The sequence below is a fragment of the Fringilla coelebs genome, assembly GCF_963513975.1.
Source record: "Fringilla coelebs genome assembly, chromosome: 12".
NCBI classification, from domain to species: Eukaryota; Metazoa; Chordata; class Aves; order Passeriformes; family Fringillidae; genus Fringilla; species Fringilla coelebs.
Window position 1 is genome coordinate 4781249 of NC_140038.1, and position 27066 is coordinate 4808314.

General features: G+C 45.3%; 1 protein-coding gene across 3 annotated transcripts in view; it reads right to left on the reverse strand.

Moving 5' to 3' along the window:
- The window catches only part of BBS4 (Bardet-Biedl syndrome 4), a gene marked incomplete at its 5' end in the record, with an annotated part of 35179 nt that overhangs the window by 2157 nt on the left and 5956 nt on the right, over nt 1-27066 (reverse strand). For all 3 annotated transcript variants that reach the window (XM_084213877.1, XM_084213876.1, XM_084213875.1), the window contains 13 exons: nt 1030-1237; nt 1603-1744; nt 4697-4766; nt 5376-5547; nt 6290-6442; nt 7782-7850; nt 9249-9303; nt 10786-10913; nt 12292-12345; nt 13829-13901; nt 14455-14566; nt 15280-15343; nt 17482-17561. In XM_084213877.1, coding sequence (XP_084070003.1) covers nt 1030-1237; nt 1603-1744; nt 4697-4766; nt 5376-5547; nt 6290-6442; nt 7782-7850; nt 9249-9303; nt 10786-10913; nt 12292-12345; nt 13829-13901; nt 14455-14566; nt 15280-15343; nt 17482-17561 — 1380 coding nt within the window. The remainder of the gene's footprint in view (nt 1-1029; nt 1238-1602; nt 1745-4696; nt 4767-5375; nt 5548-6289; nt 6443-7781; nt 7851-9248; nt 9304-10785; nt 10914-12291; nt 12346-13828; nt 13902-14454; nt 14567-15279; nt 15344-17481; nt 17562-27066) is intronic.

The window sequence follows — 27066 nt, forward strand, 5'->3', positions numbered from 1 at the left end:
ATGCTCAAGCTGGAGCCCCAACCAAAGTGTTGTTTTCACTTCACAGCTTTATCAAATATGGGGAGGGTTTCCAGGCAGCTGAAGTAACTATTTACAGAATTAAATCACAACAGGACACAAGTTGTTTCTACACTTATATTTAAGGTGCCAGCTGATGTTATGAACCAGCTCCCTTCTCTGATCTGGATAATGAAGTCCTTCAGGTATGCCCTAAACCCTTGCTGTGTTTTATTTTTCAGATTTTCTGGCCAAGTCTTCCCTGCATGGAAAGTTTATTTCATGTGTGAGAAATGGGACAGGTCCTTGGGGATGCCAAAGAAAGAGGCCTGGATTACACAACCACTCTCCTGGTTCAGTCCACAGGCAACAAGACTGAGAGTGACAGAAAATCACCACGATGAGCAACATCTCCAGTGCATTCCTCCTTGGAAGCTGAGGGGTGAGAGGAGGTCAGCCTTGGAATGGCCCAGGAGATGCTCCTACCCAGCCCCAGCACATGCAGTGATGGGCTGAGCCTCCAAAGGCTCACACCACCTCCTGAGAACCCTCAGTCCCACTAAATCCAGCAACTCCTGCATGGATGGGTGGCTTTGGAGCAATTCAGCTGCAGTTATTGCTGTCAGAGAAATGATGGAAGTACTTTGGAAAATTGTCCATCTTTTCCCTTCTCTGCAGCAGCCTGTCTGTGCATGGCAGCTCCTGGGCTCTTGCAGGAGGTCTGGTTGCTGACACTGCTTCCTTTCCAGAGCAAGATCACAATCTCATGCTAATTGCCCATTGTGGTTCAGACAGGAAGGGAAACTTTCCCAGCCTCCCACATCCCCACAAAAGTAGGAGGGTGAAATACACTACACAGAGCATGTTCCTGAACTCAGAAATCTGGGGAAGTTATTACCAAACACTGCCCTTACTGCTGTGCTGTGTGAGCAAGTCAATCCCTTCCCACACAGGTGCTGTAACTCTTGCAAAGGGAAGAGAGATTTCTTCTCTCCCACATCTATATTTGAAAGAACAGCAGAGGAGACATACCTGGGGGGAGCTTCATGGTTTTCCCATATCCTGCAGCAGAGGACATGGCTTGACCCAGGGCCTGGTTGGAGCCCAAAGGCTGCTGAGAGCTGGATTTCCCTGACACAGCAGCTTTCTGCTTGGATTTGGACTCTTTAGAAGGCTTAGTCCAGACCAGGCTCTCCCCAACCTGCAGGGCAGCTCCCATCTTCTGGGCCATCTCCACCATCTTCTCGAGAAGCAAAAAGAGAAGAGCACTGTAAGCAGGGACACTTCAGGTAACAATAAAGTCACCAACACCATCAAAAATAAAACTCCAAGAAAAGATCTGTGCAGAGCTGGCTACAGTTTGGTGCTTGGGGGAAACATCTCCACTAATTCAGTCCCTTAATTAAGAGGGAATCTTGTCTTGCTGTGTATTGATTGAAGAACTTGGCTTCAAAGGGCAGAAAGGAAGCGAGCAGCTCTCAGCAGGCGCTCGCTCCGCTTGGAAAATCTCACAAGCACAATTTCTTTCTAATAACTGGACTCCAAGTCAAACCTCCTCCTCATTTGCTGCCAGCCCTGGGGTGGCTCCTGAGCTCAGGCACAAACCTCAGGGTCGAATTCGGGCGTGCTGCTCTCCCTGGCCACGGTGACCTTCCTCTCCATCTCCTGGTACTGGCTCAGGGCCCCCTCCTTGTCGCCCTGGTTGTAGAGCAGGACAGCGTAGTTCAGGTTGATGAGGGGGTTGCACCTGCAGCAGACACATAGGATGCATCACATTTCCTGCCTGCCATAATGCAAAGGTGTGCCTGAGCAAAGCTGGACACACCTCATTGTCTGGCAAAGTCCTTTGGGAGCACGGCTGAATCCTCTTGCCTGATGACAGACCCAGTGCTGGGTTCTGCAAAGGCCCCGGGTGTGAGAACCCCCCAATCACTGCCCCCCTCTCTGCAACAGCCAGCTCTGTGCACCTGGGGGCAATCCTGGGACTCTCTGGTCTCCCAGCCCCACCAGTGATTGAAGATTTCACAAGGCAGAACTGCTCATACACTCTCATTTCCCAAAAAATCCATCTCCTTCACTGGGATACCTTAACCCTCTCCATCTGGGCTGGCCAGGAGAGCCACGTGTCACTGTCATGCTTTCCGAAAAATCCCTTCACCAGGATTTCTTCTCCTGGGAAGCTGAGAAGCCTCAGAGAAAAATGAAAACAATAATTATCTGATTGCTTCTCCCTGTTTTGCTGCTTTGGAATGTGGTCTGGAGGTTGTTTACCAACAGGTGCATGTTTGATTGGTTCCATGTGAATTGTTTTAATTTAATGACCAATCACAGCCAGCTGTGTCAGACTGAGGAGTCAGCCATGAGTTTTTCATTACCATTCTTGTTAAACCTTCTGTCTGTATCCTCTCTCTGCCTTTAGTATAGCATTCTTTAATATCATATCATATCATAAAATAATAAATCAGCCTTCTGAGAGCATGGAGTCAGATTGCTCATGTCTCACCTTGTCCTGGGGACCTCACAAACTCAACAGCCAGGGTGGGTGGAGGAGCTCTGCCTGCTCACAGCTCCCTGTGTGAACGCCACAGGAGCATCCCTGCACCCAGGCCAGGCAGGGATGCTCTGATGCTCCATGGGTTGACAAGAAATGTAAGTGAGGGACTGGTGCCCTCTCCTGGAGCATGGCTGGGATAACTGGAATCATCCACGGCCAAGGCAGAGGCAAAAATAAATAAATAAATCAATCATACTCAGTAAAAGTTTTATAAAGAATATCCTTGGTTTAAATATATTTTAATTCTATTTTGCCTTTAATTTTTGCTGGTGTTAATGGACTAACAGTCTCTTTTTATTCACTAGAGCTCCTGCTTGACCAGACAGGATGTCTGCTCATTAAAAGCTGTTGTCAATCAGTGGGCATTGCCTTGTAGAGGTGCACTTTGAAATACTACCAGTATTGGCAGTGAGTTTTGTGAATGCATGTTTGCTGCTTCACTTTTCTGTCCCCATTGCTCCTCTGGAGCAATGCAGAAGGGAAGGATCCTGCTGGCCCTGGGCAATAAATGAAGTGCAACCTGTAGCCCCTGACTCTCCAGTCCTGGTGACTCTCCATCCCAGTGGAAGGAAGGCAACTCTTGGAAGAAATCTCACTGCATTTCTAACCATGGCTTCTCCTTTAACCAGGAAACTGGAATGCTGAGCCCACCACAGAATAAGCCCTCCTCCCTGTCTTTGCCAAAACACTGATGAGATCAGACAGTGCTGGGAACAGCCAGTTTTAAAATTAATTGAACCTGATGGAGCTATTTCACCACCTTCAAGAGCTGAGAAGCAATATGACAGTCAGAGAAAAATCAATAGCTGAATACCCACAGAAAGGACAGTTACAAGCCAGAACCAGGAGTGGAACACATTTTTCTAAAGAGTTTTCCAAGTTATTTCCATTCCAGCCCCCAGAAGGGCACCTAGACCACTACAAAAGCATTCCTTGTGATGGAAACCAACCACCTTCATCCAAGAGAGTGCAGAACACACCAGCAAGGGAAATTTGTGGGGACACAGATTCAGCCTCACAGTGTGGATGTTCCCCCCAGCAGGCCCTGGCAGTGGGAATTCATTTTTGCTTTGATGAGGGTTTCTTTTCCTGGTTGCATCACCCAAGTGCCAAACACTTGGGCAAAGCTGTAGAGCCCATTTACTGCTCCTTCTCTTTGAGCAAAGCACACAAGGTCCTGACTAAGGAGTCTGAGCTGCCTTTAAGGTCCTGTCCTGCCTTGCTAGAAAGGAAAGCTGATTAGGAATAGAATCATGGAATGGTTTGGGTGGGAAAAGACCTTAAAGCCCATCCAGTGCCATGGGCAGGGACACTTTCCACTATCCCAGGGTGCTCCAAGCCCTGTCCAGCCTGGCCTTGGGCACTGCCAGGGATCCAGGGGCAGCCACAGCTGCTCTGGGCACCCTGTGCCAGGGCCTGCCCACCCCCACAGGGAAGAATTTCTCCCTGGTGTCCCATCTACCACCACCTTGTGTGGCCCATGCAGATAAAAGTGCTTTTGGCACTGCTCTGTCACCTGCAGGCAGACTCTGGAGTGCTGGTAGGTCTAAGTGTGCAAATATTCACAGTAAACTGGGGAGAGAAACAAACTATTAATAAATATGAGGTAATTTTGATTTTGTGCCTGAAATGATGACATATCAAGCGCTCTGATTTTAAGACTTAGACTGCAAACACAGATGTTCTTAATGAAGGAGCTGCCCTTTTACTTGCTTTATACAAACTTCTTGCACATTATCCCAGCTAAAATCTTCCCTCTGCCCAATTCAGAACAGGCTTTACCCCAGAGATCTCACTGTGCTCAAACTTTGGGTTAAAAAATATGTTTTCTTTTATTCAATCTGCTCCACTGTGTATAAATATTCACCAAAAGGAGGACTGGCATCCAAAGTCATCACCACTGACTCACTACCCAAATAGCAAAACAAAAAACAGCTCTGGGTTGCTCTGAATAAAATCCTCTCATTTTTCAGAGCTGACTTGAATTTAAAGAAAAAAAAAAATTAACACTGTCACAGCTACAAGAAACAAAGGTATTTCCCTACTACAAACCATTTAGGGTTGGGGTACAGTGAGAGGCAAAGGAAATGAGGTGCAGGGAGGCAAAGCAAGCCCAAACCAGGGACAGCTCTGACAAAAACTTACTTGTCCAAGGCCACAGCTTGCTCATAGGAACATTTGGCATTCTCGATGTCTTCAAGGTTGGTCAGAGCAACTGCAGCAAACAAAACATACACACAGAAGGAGATGTTTCACAAGCAGCTGGTTTTTAGGACAACTGTGAATGTCATAAAATAGGTGTCAGCAGGGTTGTCTGGACTGCTGCCAGCATTAGTGGATGAATGGCCTGGGTTGGAAATCATCTTAAAGCTCATCCAGTCTCAACCATGCTATGGACAGGGACACCTTTCACTATCCCAGGTTGTTTCAAGTCCTGCCCAGCCTGGCCTTGGACACTTCCAGGGATCCAGGGGCAGACACAGCTGCTCTGGGCAACCTGTGCCAGGGAAGGATTTCTCCCCAATATCCCATCTAAACATACAATGTCACTTCTGACATGTTTATCTCATTTCATCCCAAAAATATCCAGTGCTGGAAACCCATACCCCTCCTCAGGCAAACCAACCCCAGTCTCACATGTATCAAGTCTTTTCCAATCTTTAATCTGGATCTGACTGCAGTTTTCCCTTCTATTTCCCCACAGAGAAGAGACTGGGCATCAGCTCCTTAGTAAAGCCTTTATGGCATGTTTCTTTACTTCACCCCACACCTCCTGTCTGTGCTGTGGTGTTCCCAAGAGGGATGCACACAGAGCATCCCATACCTGCCAGGAGCATGTAGAGCTCTGCCATCTTGGGCTGGAAGTTGATGGCAGCACTGAGGAAGTGGAAGGCTGAGGCATACTGCTGCATTGTGAGGTGCACCAAGCCCAGGTTGTACAGGATCTTCCAGTCAAAGGGAGCCAGGTAGTTTGCCCTCTTTAGGCAGCTGATAGCCTTGGGAAAAAAGGGATAAATGTGCTAGTACAGCCCCCATATTCTCGGGTTTCTGTGGCTGAAATGACCCCCAAGGTATTAGAAAGTTTTTTTTCCCAGCCCCATGCCCGAAGAAGAAGTCGAGATTCCGGTTCTGCTTTTCAAGGTTGTTTATTTTCTCTTATCTGTTACATTCTTTCTCTGAGAAGGAAAGAATCTGCTGAGATCTCTGTCCAGCAGGTCTGGTTGTGGCACAGTGCCTGCTCTTGAGGTGGTGTTAATTTTTTATACTAAGAACGACGTGTACATTATTTACAATAATTTCCCAATACCCATCAGCTATGTCAGACAGTCTGTCTCTACTCTAAACCAATCCAAAAGTGTCACCATCACAGCAGAAGATGGAGGACAAGAAGAAGGAGAAGGATAGGACACGCCCAGATTCCTCCCTCTTGCTTCCTGAACCCCTATTCTAAATCCCCAAAACTCTACTTTTTCACCCTGTGACAAATTCACTGTCATTCTACTCAAACTCTTGTGGTCTGTAAATCTTCCCACAAAGCTGGTAATTGTTTCCATGGACTAAAATCAAAGGCACAGGTGTTTTTGACCCCGTGCCAAGGTCTCTGAGCCCCCTGCCAGGGTCTCAAATCACCCAGGGCAGCCAGAGGAATGTCCTGGGTCCTGACACCACATGACAGGAATCTTGTGCTTGCATGAAATTGGATTCAGATGGGAGAAAAAATGGAAACTGGCTACTTACTGCCACGTATTTCTTCTTGCCAAAGAAGCACATGCCAATGTTGTTCCAGAGTGGGGGGCTCTCAGGAACACTGCTGGCCACCACCTTGTACTTGGAGAGGGCAACATCGAAATCCCCGTGGGCCTGCATCATGCTGCCAGCAGCCAGGGTGGCCTGGGGACAAGACAACAGTGACCCACTCCCAGCCCCATCTGCTCACAGCAAGAACATGAGAGGACAAAATGATTAAACTAAAGCCATCCCAGGAACAACCATTTCACTTCTAAGGACTGCCAAGATCAACAGTGGGAGCAGATGGGGATTCTGGAATCTCCCACCACCGAGCAGAACACAGGGTGAGGAACAAACCTGAGTCTGCTTCTCCCTGCAGTGTTTTAATCATAACTATCTCAGAAATGAGTTTGCCCAGAGGAGCTGTGGCTGGCCCATCCCTGAAGTGTCCAGGCCATGCTGATGGAGCACTCTGGAATAATGGAAGGTGCACCTGCCCATGGCAGGGGGTGGAACAGGATGGGCTTTAAGGTCCCCTTCAAATCAAACCATTCTGTGAGTCTGTGATTCCATAAGTACTGCAACACGACATTGCAAATGTTTAGCGTATTTTTTGGGCTGACAGAAGTACTTCTTAGAGTCTGAGGCTCTGAAAAGATCTATGCACTAATAGATTTTTGTTTTACAACCAAGCACAGATAGAAATAGAAATACAGTGCAAATTAAGTGGGGAGTAAAATGTACTCAAGCAAGACATGCAGCAAAGCTCTCCTAGTTCACATTGACTGGCTGATACTGCAAATTAATGGGAATATGCATGGGGAAAAAAAAAAGGAAGTGAGTACAACACACTATATTTAAACCACACTAGTTAAGTCCTTTTTAAGATTTCACAGTGACAAGTAAAATTCATAAGTGTAAAGGTGTTTTCACAACAACTCATGTTTGTCAACCACACATTTCAATGCTCTGCATCACCAACAGGGAAAAAAAGGAGAGAAATTAAGCAACAGCCCTAAAAAGAGAAGCAGTTCCACAATGAGGGATGGAACCCAGACACCAAGCTCAGCTTTCCAGGCCAGAGCCAAGGAAATATACACAGCAGCTGGAAGCACAGGGTATCAGCAGATGGGAGAATAATAAAATGCAGCATCACTTGCATCACAAGGGACCTGGCACAGCTCTTCTGGGATTTTTAAAATCCAGAAGATCTTCCTTCCAAAGTAAATTCCACCTGGCTTTGGTGTAACTTCAAATTAAAAACCAAAGGGATCAATTTAATATCCCATATTCTGCCTCCTTCCCTTTCCCTACTCCACACACATCCAACTCCCTGCCCAGGGAAACATCCCAGAAATGTATTTCACAAAAAGCTCTCTGGGCAGGATCCTTCCCAGCCTCTCCAGGCCCCAGATGCAGATGGCAGAGCTCTGACAGTGGAATCAGCTTTAGGAGGTGTCCCCTCAGGGTTCAGCTGGGTCATTTCCACTCCTCACCCTACCTTGTAGTTGCCTGGGTCATAGGTAAGCACGTTTCCAAGGTGTTCAAAAGCCTTCTGGTACTCCCCAGTCTGGGAAAAGAAGTACATAAGCATCAGAAATTCAGGAATAAGGGGAGTTAAGAAGGAGAATATAGGATTTGTGGGCACCAGAATTTCTGGTTCAGTCAGAAAAGTGAGTTTTACAGTGCTCCCATTACACACACATGTTCCTGCTAGATAATTCACAGCATGGATTCTAAGAATTTGACTTGGCTGGATTCACTGTTCTGACCCAACCACAAATGAGCTCTGGGTTCACAGGTCTCTGCTCCTTTCTCTGTCCCAGAACACAGGCTACAAACTGCTGCTCTGCACATCCCCAAGTCCCTCACCACAAATTCCTCACTCCCCAGGGCTCTCCTGCTCAGGGCACTTGCCTTCCCTTGTCTTCTCATGGACTGAAGGTGTTAGTGGGCATCACTGTGGCCGTGTATGAGCATGGGAGAGCTTGGAATCACATAAATCCTATGGATTGGAACCAGATAAGCTCTAAGGTCCCTTCCAAGCCATCCTGTGATTCTGTGGTTTCAACTGAATTCACCTAAAGCTCATCTCATTCCCTGACATGGGCAGGGACACCTTCCCCCATCCCAGGCTGCTCCAAGCCCTGTCCAACCTCACCTTGGGCACTGCCAGGGATCCAGGGGCAGCCACAGCTGCTCTGGGCACCCTGTGCCAGGGCCTGCCCACCCTCACAGCCAGGAATTCCTTCCCAATATCCCACCTAACCCTGCCCTCTGGCAGTGGGAAGTCATTCCCTGTGTCCTGTCCCTCCATCCTTGTCCCCAGTCCCTCTCCAGCTCTCCTGGGGCCCCTTCAGGCCCTGGCAGGGGCTCTGAGCTTTCCCTGAGCCTTCTCTTGTCTCGGTGAGCACCCCCAGCTCTCCCAGCCTGGCTCCAGAGCACCCTCAGAGCAGCTTGGGGGCCTGTTCCTCCTTTCAGGCACTACTGCCTATTCTTCTTTGCTTGCTCACCCTTTGGGAAGCCAGCTTCTGGAATAATCCAGCCCTTCCCCATCCACTGCACAGACACAAGGATAAGCACACCTTTGTTATTTAAATTGATTCTGATTTTCCTTTATGGTGCATTAACACTCACAAATTCATGGCTGCTTTTTCAGGATAACTTGCAAGACTCCTGCTGCAGAAGCAAGGTAATGACTAGTCATGTTTTGTTATACTTGGAGGATTTATAACAGAGTTAGGGCTGTTGCCAAACAGAATTCCTGCTCTGGCTCTGCTCCAGGGAATCAGCTTGCTTTTAGCAGCAAAGACAAGATACAGAAAAGCAAGTTCTGTCCTGTTAAATTCAGTCTGTAGAGAAGCAAGTGCAAGCAATGGGAAGGTGGATAGAAATTAACTCTATAAAAAATCCAACATGGTTATACTGAACAGAATTAAGTTTTTGTAACAGTAACAGCATTTAGTACCTGCAGGTACAGTAGGCCCAGGGCTGTGAGGAGGTCTGTGTTTTCTGGAGAAAACCTGGAACACAAAAGCCAAAGGGCTGAGTTTGCTTTTCTGCCCTTCTAGAACAGGGTAAAAATAGAACATGAATTTCTGATGCTACATTACTGTTGTATCAATCCAGGAAATTAAATTGTTATTCTTAAAAACAAATATTAGAACTGCCATCCTGGGGACTTCCTTTGAATAACATCACACCTCAGCTATCACATCCCCCAAATATCTTCTGGGTATTGGTGGGAAGGCACAAGGCTCTGTGAAATTCATCTGGACACATAATAAGATAATGTGGTTTTGTTAAGCTTCAAAGTGAGTCTGAATCAGTGACCTGGAAATACAAAATGAGATTTTCCATTGTCTCTCATAAACCACCCTGTAAATCCATCCATCCTAAGCCTCTTGGGCCATGTAGGGCAGGCAATCCTCAGAATTCCTGATGGATTCTACACACTTCTCATCAGAATTTTAATTCACCTTATAAAAAGATTACAAATAAATAGGATGGAAACCACAACAAAAAAGGACAAAGCAGAGAGAGACACAATTTGTGGTCTCATTCACCCCAACAGGGGTCAGTTTTTAATTCTCTGCTACCAACACTTAAAAAAACATCTGCACATTCAACACTGGCACCTCTAAACTTCAACAACAATACCACCTGTGCCTGGTGGAATATAAACAAGGAATAACAGACTATCCTGGAGCTGGAAACAGCAAGAAAAATGTCATAGGCAGATGAGGAAAAAAAAAAAAAAAACCCACAGGAATAAACAGGAATAAAGAAGAAAGGAGGGCAGGGGAGCACCAGGATAAGAATATAAACCTGGTAAGATGCTTAGCAAGGATTATTTACGTAATAAACATTCTAGATTAGTCCAAATGCCTGCCCAGCCCCACCCACACTCAGGCAGCAGTGAGGACAGACATGTAAGGAAACACTGCATTGATACCCCCCTGCCTCCCAACACACTCCTGATTTTCTTTCTAGTGCTGGCCTCCATGGCAAAGCTACTTTGGAAAGCACTGGCAATGCTTGGGAATGCCCTAAAACAAGGAGAGGTGGGCACTGAGGAGCTGTGATGGGGTGGGAGAAACTCCCTGTGCACCAGCACATCTCCCTGAGCCTCAAACTGCTCTGAGGGAAAGCAGCAAGTGACCCCCAGGCAGGGATTTTGGGTGGACAGTCAGGGTTACATTGTTTTGGGAGATAAACTTTTGGCATGGATGAAGTCAGTTTTGGATCACTTTGCTCCCAGGCATCTCCATCCATTTGTTATTCCAATTTTTTCTGGCAGCTCTTCCAACAGCTCCCTTCTTTCCTGCCACACTGTCAGCAGGAGCAGAGACAGCTGAAGTGCTTGGAAGTGCCAGCTTTGCTCAGAGTCCCTGTAATTACCATTAGCTTTTTAATCATGGCCTCAATTCAGATCTGGGACACCAATCAATTTTCTCCTGGCATAGGATGGGAATGGGCAGATGGAAAAAAAGGATATTTCTTACTCTACAGCTTTCTTATATACTTCAATGGCTTTATCCATCTCCCCCTCCAAGAGGTGAATTTTGCCCAGCATCATGTAGGTCAGGTCATGTCTGTTGAGCTCCAGGGCATTGTTGAGCTGGTCTCGTGCCTAAAAACACAACCAGAGAGAAGAAAAAAATAATAAATGATTACAGAGCCTTCAGCAAAGCAACAGCTCATGAGTAATCCCCAACAGCCAGGGAAGGAGAACAGCCAACAAACATCCCCTGCACCTGGAGAACACAAACCCCAGCCCAGCTAATCCTTGGAACAAGCTCTGCACAGCAGCCACCTGCTTTTAGGGGCAGTAAAAGGCAACACCTTCAAGCCAAGCAAGAGGCATTTGCCTCCCAAGGAGAAGATAAACATGGGCCTGCTCCTGGATTTGAGTTTATGTGGCTTGAGGGATGCTCTGGATTTGCTGGGTGAACTGATACTTTGCAGCTTATTCTTCCTTAAAATGTTGATTCCAGCAGTGAGGAAGTGAAAATCTCAGTGGAGGTGTGAGCAGGTCCCAGTTTGGAAGGTGTTAGTGCAGACAACAAATCCCAAGTGTGAACCCACACTCCAGAGGCTGTTTTTTCACAGGGATGCCTTGAAAACAAGGAGCACAGCTGGGGTTTGCTGCAAGGACCACAGCACCCACCAGCAAGAGCAACAGGGAGGGGCTGGGCTAAATTTGGAACAAAAAGGGTCTAAATGCTGCTTTTTTCCTTAGAGTAGCTGGATCAGAGACAGCTCAGTGCTCACCACCAGCACCCAGGGGATGGTTAAGTGAGGAAATGGGAATGGCACACTCAGACCTGGGAATAAAACTGCATCTCAACCTCCAAAACTTCTGTACTAACTCCAGGTGTAGCTCAAAAGGAGCTTCAGACACAGAAGCAAAACCTTGCCATGGAGGAAAAAAGGACCTGCTGCACCTCCAGCAAACAACCCCATAACTCCTTCCCTCTGATTCCTGCCAGACCCAAGGAGCTGAGGTTTCATTCAGGAACTCTCTGCATGAGGTGCAGCAGTTTGAGCTGGGGAAATGGTTTGGGGTTTTACCATCACCCTTTTCTCTTGCTTCAAGGATGGACCTGGATTGCTGCTCCTACAAAGCCAGTAATGTTCCTGGGTCTGCCTTTAAAGGGCTCAGACACAGAAGCAGCTCTTATTGGAGCACAGCCCATTTTCTGTCTAGTTTGAGGTTTCTCAAACATTCCCTTTAAAACCAGAAATGTTCTCTGAAAAATCTTAGATTTCAGAAAAAGCCTCTGGCCCTGCCACAGGCTGATCTCCCTTTACACAACCTCAATGACTTGCAGCTGACTCAAAGTAATTCAACACAAATGGAAGCAGAGACAGCTCACAAACCTTTGCTCCCAAAAACAAAACACCAAAGCAAAAAACTTTCTCAATACCCCTTGCTGCAAATGATCCATTTCAAGCTATCAAAGACAGTGAAATTTCTGGGATGCTTCCTTGCTTCCCACTGACATTACCTTGTTGAAGTGTTTCAGGTACATGTAGCACACACCCAGGTTGTGGCTGATCTCCTGCATGAATAAAAGCCAAATCAGCACAAGGTATGAAATAAAATCTGACAACACTGACCCAGAGCAGGAGAGCCCTGTGACTGCCCATATCTTTCTTGCTTTTTAGAGCAAGTAAATCTATGAATTCCTGTTACTTCAGGCACCTACAGAGCTTAAGTAGGGTTGTACACAAAACATTACAGTCCACTGAGACAAAAACCACAGAAATGACAAATCTCTTTTGAGACATCAGACATTTTCTTTTCAGAGAACAAAGAGCACAGACTGGTTTCTTCATCATGGTGTCACCCTCTAAAACTTGCTGCCCTCATGTGTGACTCAGTTTGGCTGTACATGAGTAGGATATGCACAGTGTCCAACCCAGCTGGACAGAACTGGAGGAAGTGCTTAATTTTCCAAAACACAACTTGAGCACTGGATATCCCTCTGGCATCCTAAACAATTTTGCACAGGGTAAGAAGATCCCTTAGGGATTCTAAACACTCTGGTGACACTGTAGGGAGCATCCCTGCCCCTAACTCCTCACCCACAGTTTAACACACAAGTTACTTTCCCAACCCCAGCACATCCCTGAAAATCAAGGTTCTCCCAATTTCTTATTTTATTCAGTGAGCATTTCACTGATTCATCAGCTTAGACAGCCTTGACCTTTGGAAACTCTCCTACTTCCCCATCAACCTGTTTTCCTCCATGCAGCCTCTCCAGCTGTGCAGAACTGAATCAGTGACTCCAGGTTGCTGTGGATTGTAGAATGAGGGAAGAGCACAGTCTGATTCTGCTTCCAGTGCTGAGCCAGGAATGGGGAATAACTAATCAAAATACCCACTGGCATCTGCCTGCTGGGCTGTAAATAGGGTTACAGGCATGCCAAGCACTGGAAGTGCAGGTGGAAAAAAGACTTGTGATACAAAAGGTTTCTGAGTTGTCTGGCACAGGGTAATTTGAATAACACCAAAGCTATTCTTGTATCCTGAATTTTGGATGTACTGACAAACAAAGGAATGAGCTCACACATTGCAAGCCTACTTTAGAAACACTTCTGCAGGCAAAACAGGCACCTGCAGAAGGCTGCAAGGCATGGCCTCTCCCTCACCCACTGTCAGACCTTTCCCTTTGCAATGCTCTTCCTCTCTTTTTGTCCTTTTATACAGAAGAGCTCATTTAATCACTGCTCCTGTATTTTCAATGATGTTTTGCATTAGAAAAGCTTTCCCAATTACTCAAGCAAGTTTTAATAACCAAAGTTTCCAAACTCTTCCCATATTTCCCTTAAAGCACTGATGTGGTTACGTTAAAAGTGATCCTTGGCAAAGTTCCAACACATTGCTCAATTCTCTGTGCCCCAAGCCAGGGATTTGCCCCAAGGCATGGGATTTGGCTCCTGTGATCCAAACCAGGCTCAGACCACAGGCAGTGTGAGCTCACCTTGGTTTGGGTCAAGTTTGCAGCTATTACAAGGATCTGCAGCTCCCTGAACACTCACCCAGTCCTTCTCATCGAGTTTTGCTGCTTCATTGTACACTTCAATGGCTGCCTTATGCTTCCCCAGGAGAAACCTGCAAAAGGATTGCAATTCTTATGTCTTTCCTGTTTTCAAACCCTGCTGTGCAACACTATCACCTTTGCCAATGAGAAATTATCTTATTTGCTGTATCTCCAGAGATCTGCAGGAGAGGTTTACAATCTCAGCACTGCTCCCTCTCAGGACCAAGGTCATCCATCCTGACACTAGTGGGGATGGAAGGAATGAATGTCCAGGCTCTGCAGCCTGCTTTTGTCTCCAAAGAAAGAGACAGGTGCCCTAACACAACATGCAGCAACAGAAAAGGGTCTGTAGGGCAAGTTTGCCCAGCTCAGGTCAGCACCTGTAGCTCTGGACCTTGAAATCAGTATCACCTTTCTGCCTGAAGCCCAAAGAAAAAGAAAACACAAGAGCAGCCAGGCAGATAACAGAGATTCTGCTTAAAGAACAGCCCACGCTTCTGGAAGGCAAGCCAAGTGTTGATAAGGAGGAAACATGTCTGGAATTAAGCAGCCTAAGAGAAAAACAAAGCATGGAAGGTCCTGGGTGGCACATCCAAGAGAAACAACAAATGAAACACCACTCACAGGGATCGTGCCACCTGCTTGAGGTTGTCAGCGCTTCGAGGGTTCAGAATAGAACATGTCTGGAAAAGTTCAAGAGATTCTTGAATTTTCCCCTCCAAGCGAAATATCAAACCTGTAAAACAACATAGAGCAGGCAAATGAATCCATTCTCAGCAGGAAAAACGTGCCTCAGACAGCAGGGAAAGAAGGGGGAGTACAGATCTATCACATCAATGCTCCTCTGGTGCTTGCCCCTCCTGCAGCACCCACACTTTTGTGCCTGAGGGCAGGACTCTGTGTGCCTGGAGAAATTCAGGGGTCAGAACAAAAGCTTTAAGCTTTAAACCTTGGGCAGCTGCTTGTACAGATGCAATCTGGATTTCTCCCCTCCCCAGCCTCTCCAGGCTGCAATATGTCCCTGCCAGCAAATCTCCACTGCGCCCCACCATGGCATTTGGAATTGCAATGTCACATTTTGGGAGACATTTTTTAGGGGCCAGAGGGCAGGGCAGGGAGAGGAATACCATCCTTAGAGCAGTGAGTGAGACAATGATCACCTGGGGTGGGTAACAAACAGAAAACATGTAACTGTAACAGAATCAAACACACACCAACACACTGAAGACCAGGAACCCATAGCCCAAAGAAGAACTGATGACAAATACAGAGAGAACAGGAACGCATTTCATGTGAAAACCCCAAATTTCCAAACTAAATGGATCAAGCAGAGGGGAAAAAATGTATTTTGACATAACAAATCTATGTTTCCCTCACCTATCCCCTGTATTGTTCTCTGTATCTCAAAGCAGGGGTGACCTGCTTTAGCAAAAAGATTTTCAGACATACCTTGAACATAGACAGCATATTCACAGAGCCCTTGGGACTCCTGGAGCTGCTCTTTGATGACAGCCTGGAAGGACAAAATTGTAAACTCACATCATCTCAGCAAAGTTGATTCCAAAGATTTGGTTCCAGTCACAAAAACCACAACCCCACCTCTGACAAGGGCACTGGACCATGAGTGGGCCAGGAACACTGTGGCCCTTTTAGTACTCCTCTGTTTATTCCTACTCCCAAAGATAACCAGGTACCACCTGGGGAAAACACCAGGAGGCATCTCTGAAAGCATCCTCTGCTGATAAGGATGCTTTTGCTTTTGCTATTGAGAAGGAAAGTTTTTATTTACAATCCTCACTCATAAAGAGAGGAAGGAAGAGAAAGAACAGGCCTGAGCTGCTCTTCCCTCACCTGCACCTGCTAATTTATCTAAATAACTCTTTACAAAGTGCATGATTATAAAACATTGTACTCAGAAATAACCAACACCTCCTCAACTCACATACTCTAGATTGTTCCATCTACAAAAACCTGGATTCACAGAGCAAGAGAGGGCAATAGAGAGCTATCTTTTAGAGAAATCTGATTAATTCTATAAACCCTAAAAAGTCCCACAGCAAAAGGCCCTCAGCTGAGGAATATGATCTCAAATCCCAGATTTCTTCCCCCAAGTTTATTTAAGGTGCTGATGACAGAATTTAGACACAACTGGCAGGAGACCAAGCAGTCTCTGTGTCATCCCAGGGAATGCTGCAGCTGCAGGCTCTCAGGGATGTCTGCCTGGCACCTTGCTCAAGCAGCATTGAAAGGGTCAAAACCACTTTAATGCCTTCACTTTGGGGAGTTGATGTCAGTAAATAAACAGGTTTTAATGGCCTTTTAGTTCACTGAAAACTATGGGAGATTTTAAAACTCTGTTAGAGAGGGAGCATTTCAAAGCACTGAGCAGGAAAGACCAGAATTAATTAACACAACAGGTCATTTGTTTCTTACTGAGACTAAACTGATGGATTTTAACAACACCCAAACTGTCCTGGAATGTTCCAGTTTTACTGCAAAAACACTGTTTTGTGAGCTCTGAGGAAAAGGAAAGCTGGCCTGCCAAGCAGAGGAGTATTTATTAGCTGTCTTCTCTCAATTTTCCCCTGCTATTTCCTTGCTTCCATGACTGATGAAGACATGGACACATCTGTGTTGCCTTTATATCATCCATTTGTTATTTTCCCTGGTTTCCTGAGCTGCACATATTTTTCTTTTCTGTTCTCTGTGATTCCACATCCCATCAACAGAAACAATCAACACATAGAATAAAACCAAGAAACTCCAGTCAGCCCAGTAAAAAGGGAAACAATTTTCTGTTTTGAGGGTTAGTCCAGCTTGTCTTTCTATCTATGCAAACCAAGATCTGAGAGGAAATTACTGTAATGATAAAATTCCCTGGCTCTGTTAATTAAGAGCTAATTAAATTCCTCCAGTCTGCCAGTTTCCTAAACACCTCCAAGACCTCTCCAACAGAGGCAAGTCCTGACCAACCTGGTGTTTCAGAAGCCAAAAAGTCTTTTCAGATCTTTGCTGCACATGCTAGAATCAGAATAGCAACTCTTGTCCTCTCCTCCTGCCCATGGGTGCATCATCTTCTTGTGTTTGTTTTATCAAAAAAACACACTGTTAAATAATAATTGCTATTTCCTTAGTCCACTTACCATTATATTCTCAAACAACCAGTTCCAAACTGCTCACCAAGCCCGAGATGAATTAGAGCATGCCATGGATCATGTGTAAAATGAAAGCATTTTACTCAAGAGTAACCAGGATGTTTTTTATTTACACTTGGTAGTAATGTTTCCCTCAACTGAAATGTTTTCATAGTGTCTCTGTAGTACCATCAAGAAACCTGCACTGTGGAACTGTGTTATTATCAGTTTGGAAAACCCTATCCATCACTTGGAACAATAAAGGCAGGTCTGCAGTTCTTTCCACTTTTCCCCTCCCAGTGACATCCTGAGCACACAGACTGCTCCAGAGAGCTGCACCCTCAGATCCTGAAGGCAGCCAAGGATTGGAGACCACTGAAGTAATTTTACTTGTGTTTTCTCTTGGTCCCCTTATTCCAAAAGAAGTCAGGAAAGAGGGTGGTTGGGAAACTGCCAAGAAAACTGTTTTTTCATGACATCAGTGAAATAATTCCCACATTCTGGAGGCAGCTCTTACCTTACACTCCTCGTAGTCTCTGCGGACATAGAGCAGATAAATCAACCAGTTCTTCCTCTCTAGGATTGGCAGCTCTGGTGCTGTACGTGGAAAATATTCACAGAACACAAGGAATCAGACTGAGCAGCAGAGAATCTGGGAGAGATATTCCCAACCACCCCAACTGCCTGCACAAGGCAAGTAATTCAAGAACTGCAATTGCAATTAATGATTTGACTTGAAGGCTGGAGTGTGGACTTCTAAACAGGACCTGGTTTTATTCCACTTTTCAAACGCATGTATAAAACACCTTGTTCAGGACAGACACTAAATAAAAGCTCTAAGCAGAAAACTTCCACCTACTGGAAGGTGTCCCTGCCCACGGCACAGGGTTGGAACAAGATGGGTTTTAAGGTCCCTTCCAACTCAAACCAGTCTGGGATTCCAAAAGACTTGAGGCATCAGCTCCTCCTGGAGCAGATCCTGAAGAAAACAGCTCCACATACAAATTTTAATTCAACACCAACATAGATTGGAGGAATTGGATCTTTTCAAATACACAAGAAGCAGCTTGGAGGAAATGAGTTGGACTCACATTTTGAATCTAGGGCAAAAGAATCAAAGGTCTTTAAGATGAATTTCTGGGACTGAATGAGCAGGAATCAGTAGATAAACACAAAAGGAGATTGGAGAGATGGGGTCTGAAGGTGTGAATAATTTAAAGAGGTCAAACGTAGTTCTTTGAATCTGTGAAGGGACTATGAAACATCACAGGTCTGAGAGACTGAAGCTACTGCAGAAAAACATTTGATGCAGTGGAGGAGGAAGCCCTGTGCTCCAGCATTTCAATGGTGCAGAGCTCGCAGCAGTAATTATGGCAAATCACGGATGGATGTTGCTTAGCGATATCCACGTCGGGTTTACAAGTTGAACACACTGCTGTGCATTTCATTAAGGCTGGGAATGTACTGCCTGGGACTGGAGTCTCCATTCCGAGGGGTAACCATAGCAACTGGCCCAAAAGCTCCGTGTTTGCAAGTCAATATTGTGACACGAGTGCAGAGGCAAAGCCAGGCGAGGGCTGGGGCAGAGCTGGGGGGACACAGCACAGGGACACCTTCCCCAGCCCTCTGGAGCACGGCAGGGAGCAGAGGCACCCCTGGACACGCTGGCTCGGCTCCAGCAGCACAGAGCAGAAGGTGGCACTGGGGAGCCCGGGGGCCCTTTGCCATCAGAGGTGAGGAAGAAGAAACCCTGCAGGGGGAAGGGCGGGATCACGTCGGGAGGCAGGTGCCAAGTGTAATTATCTTTTGGAACGGTTGAGCTTTAATCGCCTCTGGAGCACACCAGGCTCTCCCCCACAGCCCATAACAAGTCCAGTTTTACTTAGAGCTCCTAAATACAACATCCTTCAGCTGCAGAATTTGGAAAACGTTTCACAAAGACATTCCCATTTTCTTGGTTTCTGGAGCACACCTCCATAACCCACATTAAGTCCAGTTTTACTTAGAGCTCCTAAATCCAACATCCTTCAGCTGCTGAATTTGGAAAACATTTCACAAAGCCATTCTCATTTTCTTGGGTTTTCTTTCTTAAATTCCAGAATATCCAACTAGATTTATATCAGGGCTGAGAATTGAATGTGCACACTAGCAATTTAAGGTCAAATAGCTTCTAAAGAAGGTTCAACTACCCTAAAACAAATAGAAAGCTCGCAGTCCAAACAAAAAAGTAATCCAAACACACAAAAGAGTAATCCAAACAAAAGAGTAATGCAAACAGGCTAAGCTTACAGAAATGCACAGATCAGGGATCCAAACATTCCCGAATTCTGCTCTGCTGTGGAGTATCCAGATCTTTGTAAGGAAGGCATTTTAATAAGCATGTTCCCAGATCAGATTAATTGATTTCTGATAGCTTTATGTTTCCCATTTGTCCTTCTTAGAGTGAAAGGATGAAGGGAAGAGTCAAGAGGCTGTCTAAATAGCCACAAATTGACTGAAACCCCACTATTTCACATCTGAAGTCCATTCAGGGGCTACCTAATTCACTGACACTCTGTAATTACTTCCCTGTGCCAGAAACAGGGAACAGACAGAAACACAGCACCTGGGGATGCTGGAAATGCTCTGCCCCATCCCTGGAAGTGCCCAAGGCCAGCCTGGATAGGGCTTGGAGCGCCCTGGTCCAGTGGAAGGTGTCCCTGCCCATGGCAAGGGGTGGGATCAGATGGGTTTAAGGTCCCTTCCAACCCAAACCAGTCTGGGATTCTATAAAAGCAGCTGGACTTGTGTGCCCTTCCTACCTGGCGTCTCCTGGTGCCACTATCTGATTAAAACACCAAACCTGACACACCTGGGCACTTCCCACCTTCTTTTATAAGTATGGATTTAAGGACAGACCCTGCAAACTCTATGTACCCATCAACATTCCACTAACAGTCAAAACTGAAGTATCCTTCACCATTTTGTGCCTATTAATACAGCCTCAAATTAGAAAATCCTGCACCTCTCTGAAATAGGGAATAGTCAAAAGAACTCCAGACACACCCCACCAGGTCTCCAACCATCTGTTCATGCTTTACTGGGAAGGTAAAAAGTGCCATTAAAGGTTAAAATATACACCAATGTTGTGGGCTAAGATAAGATGCCAGTACAGCAGAAAGGGGATGGAGGATTGCTTGTTTAATTCCTGAAGGAAAGAGCTTTTTCACACTTAGGAGACAAGAAGGATGTTATACTCCACTCCCACACCATGGAAACGCCTGCTGGGAACAGGGATGGGAAGGAAGAAATGCTGAACATCAGACTGAGGGCTGAGCAGAACATCAGGGGAAGGGGAAAACCCAAGGAGTGGCTTAAAAGTGCTGGGATGGAGAGAAAATGGAGAAGTGAAAAGGCACTGTGAGCTCCAGGAGTGAGCACTGTTGACATCTGCAGATAAACCAGCTCTGCCTCCCCCAGGGATGCACCTGTGAGCTGAGGAAAACTCTGTGTGATTGGAAAAACACAGGGAGATTTTGTGCTCCTAAAAATCATTTGGAAATAGCAACAAGGCTGACTGAGGAGACAAGAATCACTTGCTTTTCTTCTTTCTCCCTAAGACAAGCAAATTGAAAGCACATGAACAATTCTCATGTTTTTCAAAATCTGTCTAAATTTGTGATTAAATTTGACACAGGAACATATCTGATCCCCCCAAAAATAGCTGTTGGAAATAAAGGATTATTACCAGGCTGTTGGAAATAAAGGATTATTACCAGGATTATTACCATTATTATCTGCTCTATCAGATGCAGAAAGAATTAATGGAAATTATTTATACACCTCTCCAGAGCCACAACCACTTAATCTGCATTCCTGCTTTCCCACAAAGCAGTGGATACCTTCTCCTGGTGTATTTATCTCCCTCAGGTTTGCTCCCTCAGCCTCCTGATAAGGGCTGTCACAGTACAATGGGTCACTGCATTCTCCTGAAGAAAATGGAAATACAAATGGTTATTTGGGTCTCTAGCTCCAGAGAAAGGGAATAAAACACCTTCTTCAATATTTGGACCTTCAGGATTTTCTCCTATGTCACTGCTGTATGAAGACACACTTTGTCACCTCTAGCAATAAGCCCAGGCACTGCAGAGGCACAGGTTGGAAAAGTGTGGTTTAGATCCTTCTAGCAGTGAAGAAACAAAAAGCCATTATTTGCTGTAAATCAATCTGCCCAAAGGCCAGCCCAGGAAAACACAATCATCAAAGAACCTGGTATCTACATCAAAAAGAGTTTATAACTTGCATAATTGTCTTTCAGCCTCTCTTTTGTGGGACTACAAAAGTCCTGTGCCAGGGAGTCAGCCACCAAAAATATGATTAAATGCCTTTGAAGTGTGTTTTGATTGAATTCAAAAGGGAATCCATCTGATCCCCTCGCTGGCCAGTGATTGATTGCACGAGCCACTTCCAGCAATGTGATTTTTCTTTCTGACAATGCTCCTTTAAGGAAGCCACTGGAGCAGAAACTCTGACAGAATCAGAGTAAGATCATCAGGTTTGTATCTGTGCTGCTCTATCATCACTCTTCCCTTTCTTCCTACTCTTAAAGATTTTCTCAAAGGACTGGAAAAAATAATAACAAGTTATTCCCTTTTGTGTAAACCTCCCTAGGAAATTATTTTGTGCTTGCATCTTCATATTGGGTAATTATAGCTTAGGGAGGAACTATCAAACAGTGGGGTTTAGATTTAATAAAAGGGTTTAAAAAAGATAATCAAGTCCCACCCCCCTGCCATGGGCAGGGACACCTTCCACCAGGCCAGGGTGCTCCAAGCCCTGTCCAACCTGGCCTGGGGCACTGCCAGGGATGCAGGGGCAGCCACAGCTGCACTGGGCACCCTGTGCCGGGGCCTGCCCACCCTCACAGCCAGGAACTTCTTCTTCCAGCAATATCTATGTCTAAATTCGTGATTAAATTTGACACAGGAACATATCTGATCCCCCCAAAAATGGCTGTTGGAAGTAAAGAATTATTACCAGGCTCTGTGCTCTATTCAGATGCAGAAAGAATTAATGGAAATTATTTATACCCCTCTCCAGAACCACAACCATCTGTATCTCCAGGCCCTGTCAAACGTGGCCTTGGGCACTTCCAGGGACCCAGGGGCAGCCACAGCTGCTCTGGGTACCCTGTGCCGGGGCCTCCCCACCCTCACAGCCAGGAATTTCTTCCCAGTATCCCATCTAACCCTGCCCTCTGGAAGCTTCAAACCACAGCACCTTGTTCTAAAGAAGTCAGAGCAGGAAGTGGGGCTGTGGCAAAGAGAGATGCAGGTTATCAGCTCCCATCACCAGGCCAGGCTCGCTGGGACACACAGCAGCAGGACTGGATGGGTTTGGCCATTCAATCCCCACTTCCAAGTCATTCTGGTCATTGCCTTAATGGCAAACTCCCAATGGCATAAAGACAACCCACTTGTCTCTGCAGGAGAGCATGCACATCTAGGAGGGTGCACATGGAATTCTGTGGGAGCACCACCGGCCCCATCCCGCCCTCCCAGCCCAGCCTCCTGTGGCTGTGTGCTGACATTACCACCAGGATTATCATTACTTCCACTCCCAGAGCTTGGGGAAGGTGCAGGCATGGCTGTGCTTAGAGCCCAAACCCAGCTCTGTGCTCTCCTATCCATTTAAATAAACATGCATAGGGAGGATGAGCCCATCTGTGCTGTCTCCTTTTTGCCTTGAGCTTCACAAGCTGCTAATGCCAGGAATTCTGCTACCATTTGTAAATCCAGTGTCAGGGAGGGAATGAGCATCTTCTGGGCAAAAATAACATTAAAACAATAGGGCACACACTCCAACAGCTTCTACAGCCCTGCAGGGAGTTGGATTTTCTGAAACAAGGTATGATAATGGAGAGAAAGCATTTGTAAGCTATAATATCAATCTCCTTATCACGATTTAAAACTAACAGACTGCCTTGGTGTGAGAAGAGCGTCCTACAAATTTCTAGCAGAGCCAAATTCGACAAGAAATCCTCTTCCTTCCTCACACTCTTTTAGTGAGATTGTGGCAGTATAAATACATTAGAGCTTTGAAAGAAAACTAGCACAGGAACATTGCTCTTCCTACGCCCAGATCCATCCTTGGAGTTTGAAAATGGAGCCGTTAATGTATTCAAAACTCAGTAATAATGAAAAATAACCCCAAAACCCAGCACTCAGAGGAAGCTCTACGAGCTGTACTTCACTCACCACGTGTGAGGGAATATATGTGAGAATAGAGGTGTTTGTATGCACAAACCCCTCTAAAATGGGTATAAACAACAACAAAAAAGCACCAGCTTTACACTGCAGCCATTCTGTTTAATCCCTTTTCCCTGTGTTCTCTCTTTTGCAAATGGTTACTGGAGCACCTTTAAATCAAGCCCTAAAGCCGTGTGGTTGCTCGTTATTTACAGTCAGCTGGGGTTAATAAAACTCATCACACACAGCCCAGTGCTGGTGAGGAGCTGTAACTCATCCCCAGAGCTGCCTCCCACGGTTTAATAGCTCCACAAGGTGCAGGGAAAGCTGGAAGGAGGCTGGAAAACAGCAGTTTAAACAACAAAAAAAAAGCAACATTTCTGACTCTCCACCTCCCCCTGCAGGAAAATTAGCCAGGGATAGATGAAAGACTTCAAAATTGTATCTTAAATCAGATTTATACTCTAGGGCATGGGGAGAAAGAGGCATTTTCTCCTGCTACTATGCACTGCATAAATCTCATTGAGTTGCTTACTCAGATTTGTGGTTTTTTCCTGATTTAAGACATTTACAGTTCTGAGTTACTCCAAAGAAAGATGGTTTCATTTGTGAAATAAATACAATGATTATTCAATTAATTTGCCATATAAATAGAATTAATTCATGTAATTATTTGTGTTCTACTACATGCTGCTCAAGTTCAACCTGAAGGTGAAGTGGGATGATCTGTAAATAAACACACACTTGTCATCCCCCTGGACCTCCCAGTGACAGTGAGGTTCCCAGGGCCAGAACCAGTTTGGTCACTGGGAAATCTCTGATAGCAGTAGGAGGCTGGTGAGATAACACTGAGCAGTCCTGAGTCCATCTGGGGGGGGGGGATGAGATTCACACACATCTTTAACACATATACATGATCCTGATCACTACTTCATAAAAAGTTTAATTCAGGCCTTGTAATGCTCAATTCGAGTCTAAAATTTGATTCAAACAAATAACACTGGAGAGAAATTTAGTAACAAATACCTTTAAAAAGAAATTTGAAAAAGTATGATCTTAATGAAAAATGAGAACTGAAAGTCTATTTTGACCATCAGCACTGACTGCTGAGCAGAGATGTGCTCAGAACAGAGGAAAACTAAAAAAGTAGGGAAAAAACCAAGAAGCAGGCTACTTTACATGTTAGTTCTTAAGTTCCTGAGGATGCAGACACCACACTTGGAGACACTCAAGGATCCAAGCCCTGGCATGACATGCCAGCTCTTCTCTGTTTAAACCATGTCCTGCTTGATGCCTTGTGCTCTTGTAGGCAGTCTGAGCTCTCTCTGGGTGTCTGTTCCCAGATTTGGGGAGCAGAGCACACCATGGCAAAGGCATGGCAATAAAATACGAACAGCAGAGGTGGTCTGAGATACTCACTGCTGGCTCCTCACTGGCTCCTCCCACAGCAACACTGGGATGGGATGTAACTCCCCCACAAAGTGGCTGCAGGCATTCCCAAAATAACCAGCTTCTCATTAATTCCAGCATCAAGAGCAAAATAGTTTGGGGATTTCCAGTTCTAATCCCTCCTCTGGCTTTAATTCCTATGCTTAGTCTTTTTCTGTTTAAAATGAGGTATTTTACATGAAAATTGAAACTAAAATCATTGTAAGGCATTTGTAAGAAAAGCTTTTCCTTTAGTAAGCAAAATAAAATTCCAGCATGGAGAGGATCAGAATCCAGCCACATCAGTCTTTGAAACTTCCAACTCCATAAGGAATGTCACCTGGAACCTGTTCTCAGTTCATCCACTGCCAAAGAATGCTATATTGAAGGAATATTATAATATATATATACACACAAAAATTATAGAAGCTGGTCTTGCAAATATTTCAGTACTCCCTCCACAAGACCCCACAGTTTGAATTCTTCCAGCCTCATTGCCTCAGGATGAAGTTTTCCAGGAGGGAAATCCCAGCCTATCCCAGGATGAACATTTGCCTGTGCACCTTCACTCTTCCCTACTGCACAAATGTGTTAATGATATAGTCTTTAATTACACAGTCACAGAAGCACACCCTGCCTCCTTCTAATTAGAAGTATTAAAATGAATCACAGGCAGGCAGGGAATGAAATTATTGAGAATTATGAATAAACCAGTGACAAAATCCCAGGACTTGCAGCATGTGTAATGCAGCTGGAAGCGTTGGCAGTGAAAGGGACAAGGAGTGAATGGAAATATTTTTTATTCAAAAAGCCCTCAGTGAGCTGCTCCTTGCCCAACATGTCCTGTCACTCCTGTGCCACAGATGCTGCTGGAGAGCTGGGCTAAATGCAACAGGTGATTCTGTCACTAAAGACTCAGATGCCCAAATTCCAGCTGCACAAACATTGGGAATTCTGACTCTTCAGTGAGCAGCATCTCCTTCAAGTGTCTGAAAATGAAGATATGAGTGAGTTGCCTTGGGCTGTCTCCAAGGTAAAGGAGAGGAACAATGACTCCCTTCCCTTCTGAAGGGAATCATCCCAGCACAGCTGGCTGGGAGAGGTCAGGGAATGGCACAGATGCCCTTTGCACTGACTAAACATGGAGCATGGGTGATCTGCTGAGACTTGCTCTGCATCAGAGATGTCTCAATGCAGAGAGATTAATCCCACCCTTCCTAAATTTGTCACTTACTATTTTTACAGAATTATTTTTAAATTCCCACCAGGAGATGCTATTTTATCTGTATGCAGCACGCCAACAAACTGCAGCTCAAGGCTTTAAAGAAGACACTTGCCTGGCACCAAGGACTTTCAAAGAAGCTTCAAAAAATTAATTTACCTGTTTTAAAAACTGGCACTAAAATGTTCCCTGTTGTGCTGCCTGCAAAGGATTCCCTGCTCCTGTCAGCACAGATATTAATATACACACACAAGAGGGCAGAGCTGTGCTAGCACATTCCAATTTAAATATTACCAGTTCTTTGCAGTGCAGGGATTACTGGGCTGTTATTCTGGGGAGAAGAGGATGAAGTGAAGGATATTATAGAATTTAATTACCCAGAAATGATAATCCATTTTTTTAATCTCACTACTCAAAACTAGCAGCTGCATCAGATCCTGAGCATCACACACAGCACTCACTGCTCCCCACTTATCGGCGAGATGGAAATACCCAAGTCCCTTACATAAAACAGTGATGTAATTACCAACTAATCTAGCTTATTTAGGAACCAATTTCTTCCCACAAGGTTGGGGGTTCAAATGGACTAAAAGATCTTGGCTTGCATGTGGCCAAATGGAAGCGAATGGGTATGGACAGATAAGGGCTGGATTGGCTCCCTCCGACCATGACATTCCCACTAAGGCCTTTTCTTTCTGACACACTTAGAAGTATTAATTAATTTAACTCAAGGGGGTTGTTTTTATCTGGATTTCTCAGGCAGCTTCACTCTTACAAGTTCAAAGGCAGCTTTGAAGCCAGCTCAAAGAATGGATTTATATTGATTTAAGAAACTGTATCAGAAATTCAGAAATGATCAGCACTGCAAGTGCACAGAATCGACTCCATGGGGTAGAGAGTTCCTGCTCTTCAGATTAAATACTCACAGAATCCCCTTAAAACATCTGCAGGAGCAGGAGGGATCCCCACTGGTTCATCTGCACAAGCAGGAGCCACCCAGAGAGAGACAGGACAGCTCATCAAAAGCCACTTACCTATTTCTGCATAATCTGAGCATTATTTATTATTATCATTTATTAGCATTATTAAGAGCCACATTTTGAGATTGTTTATTGGCACCTCTTAACCAGAGTCACCACCCAACAGGCCAGGCAGTGCATTGCAACATATCCATTTATATGATACTTTTCATTTCAGGTCTCCAAATGTTTTGTTAACCAAAAGC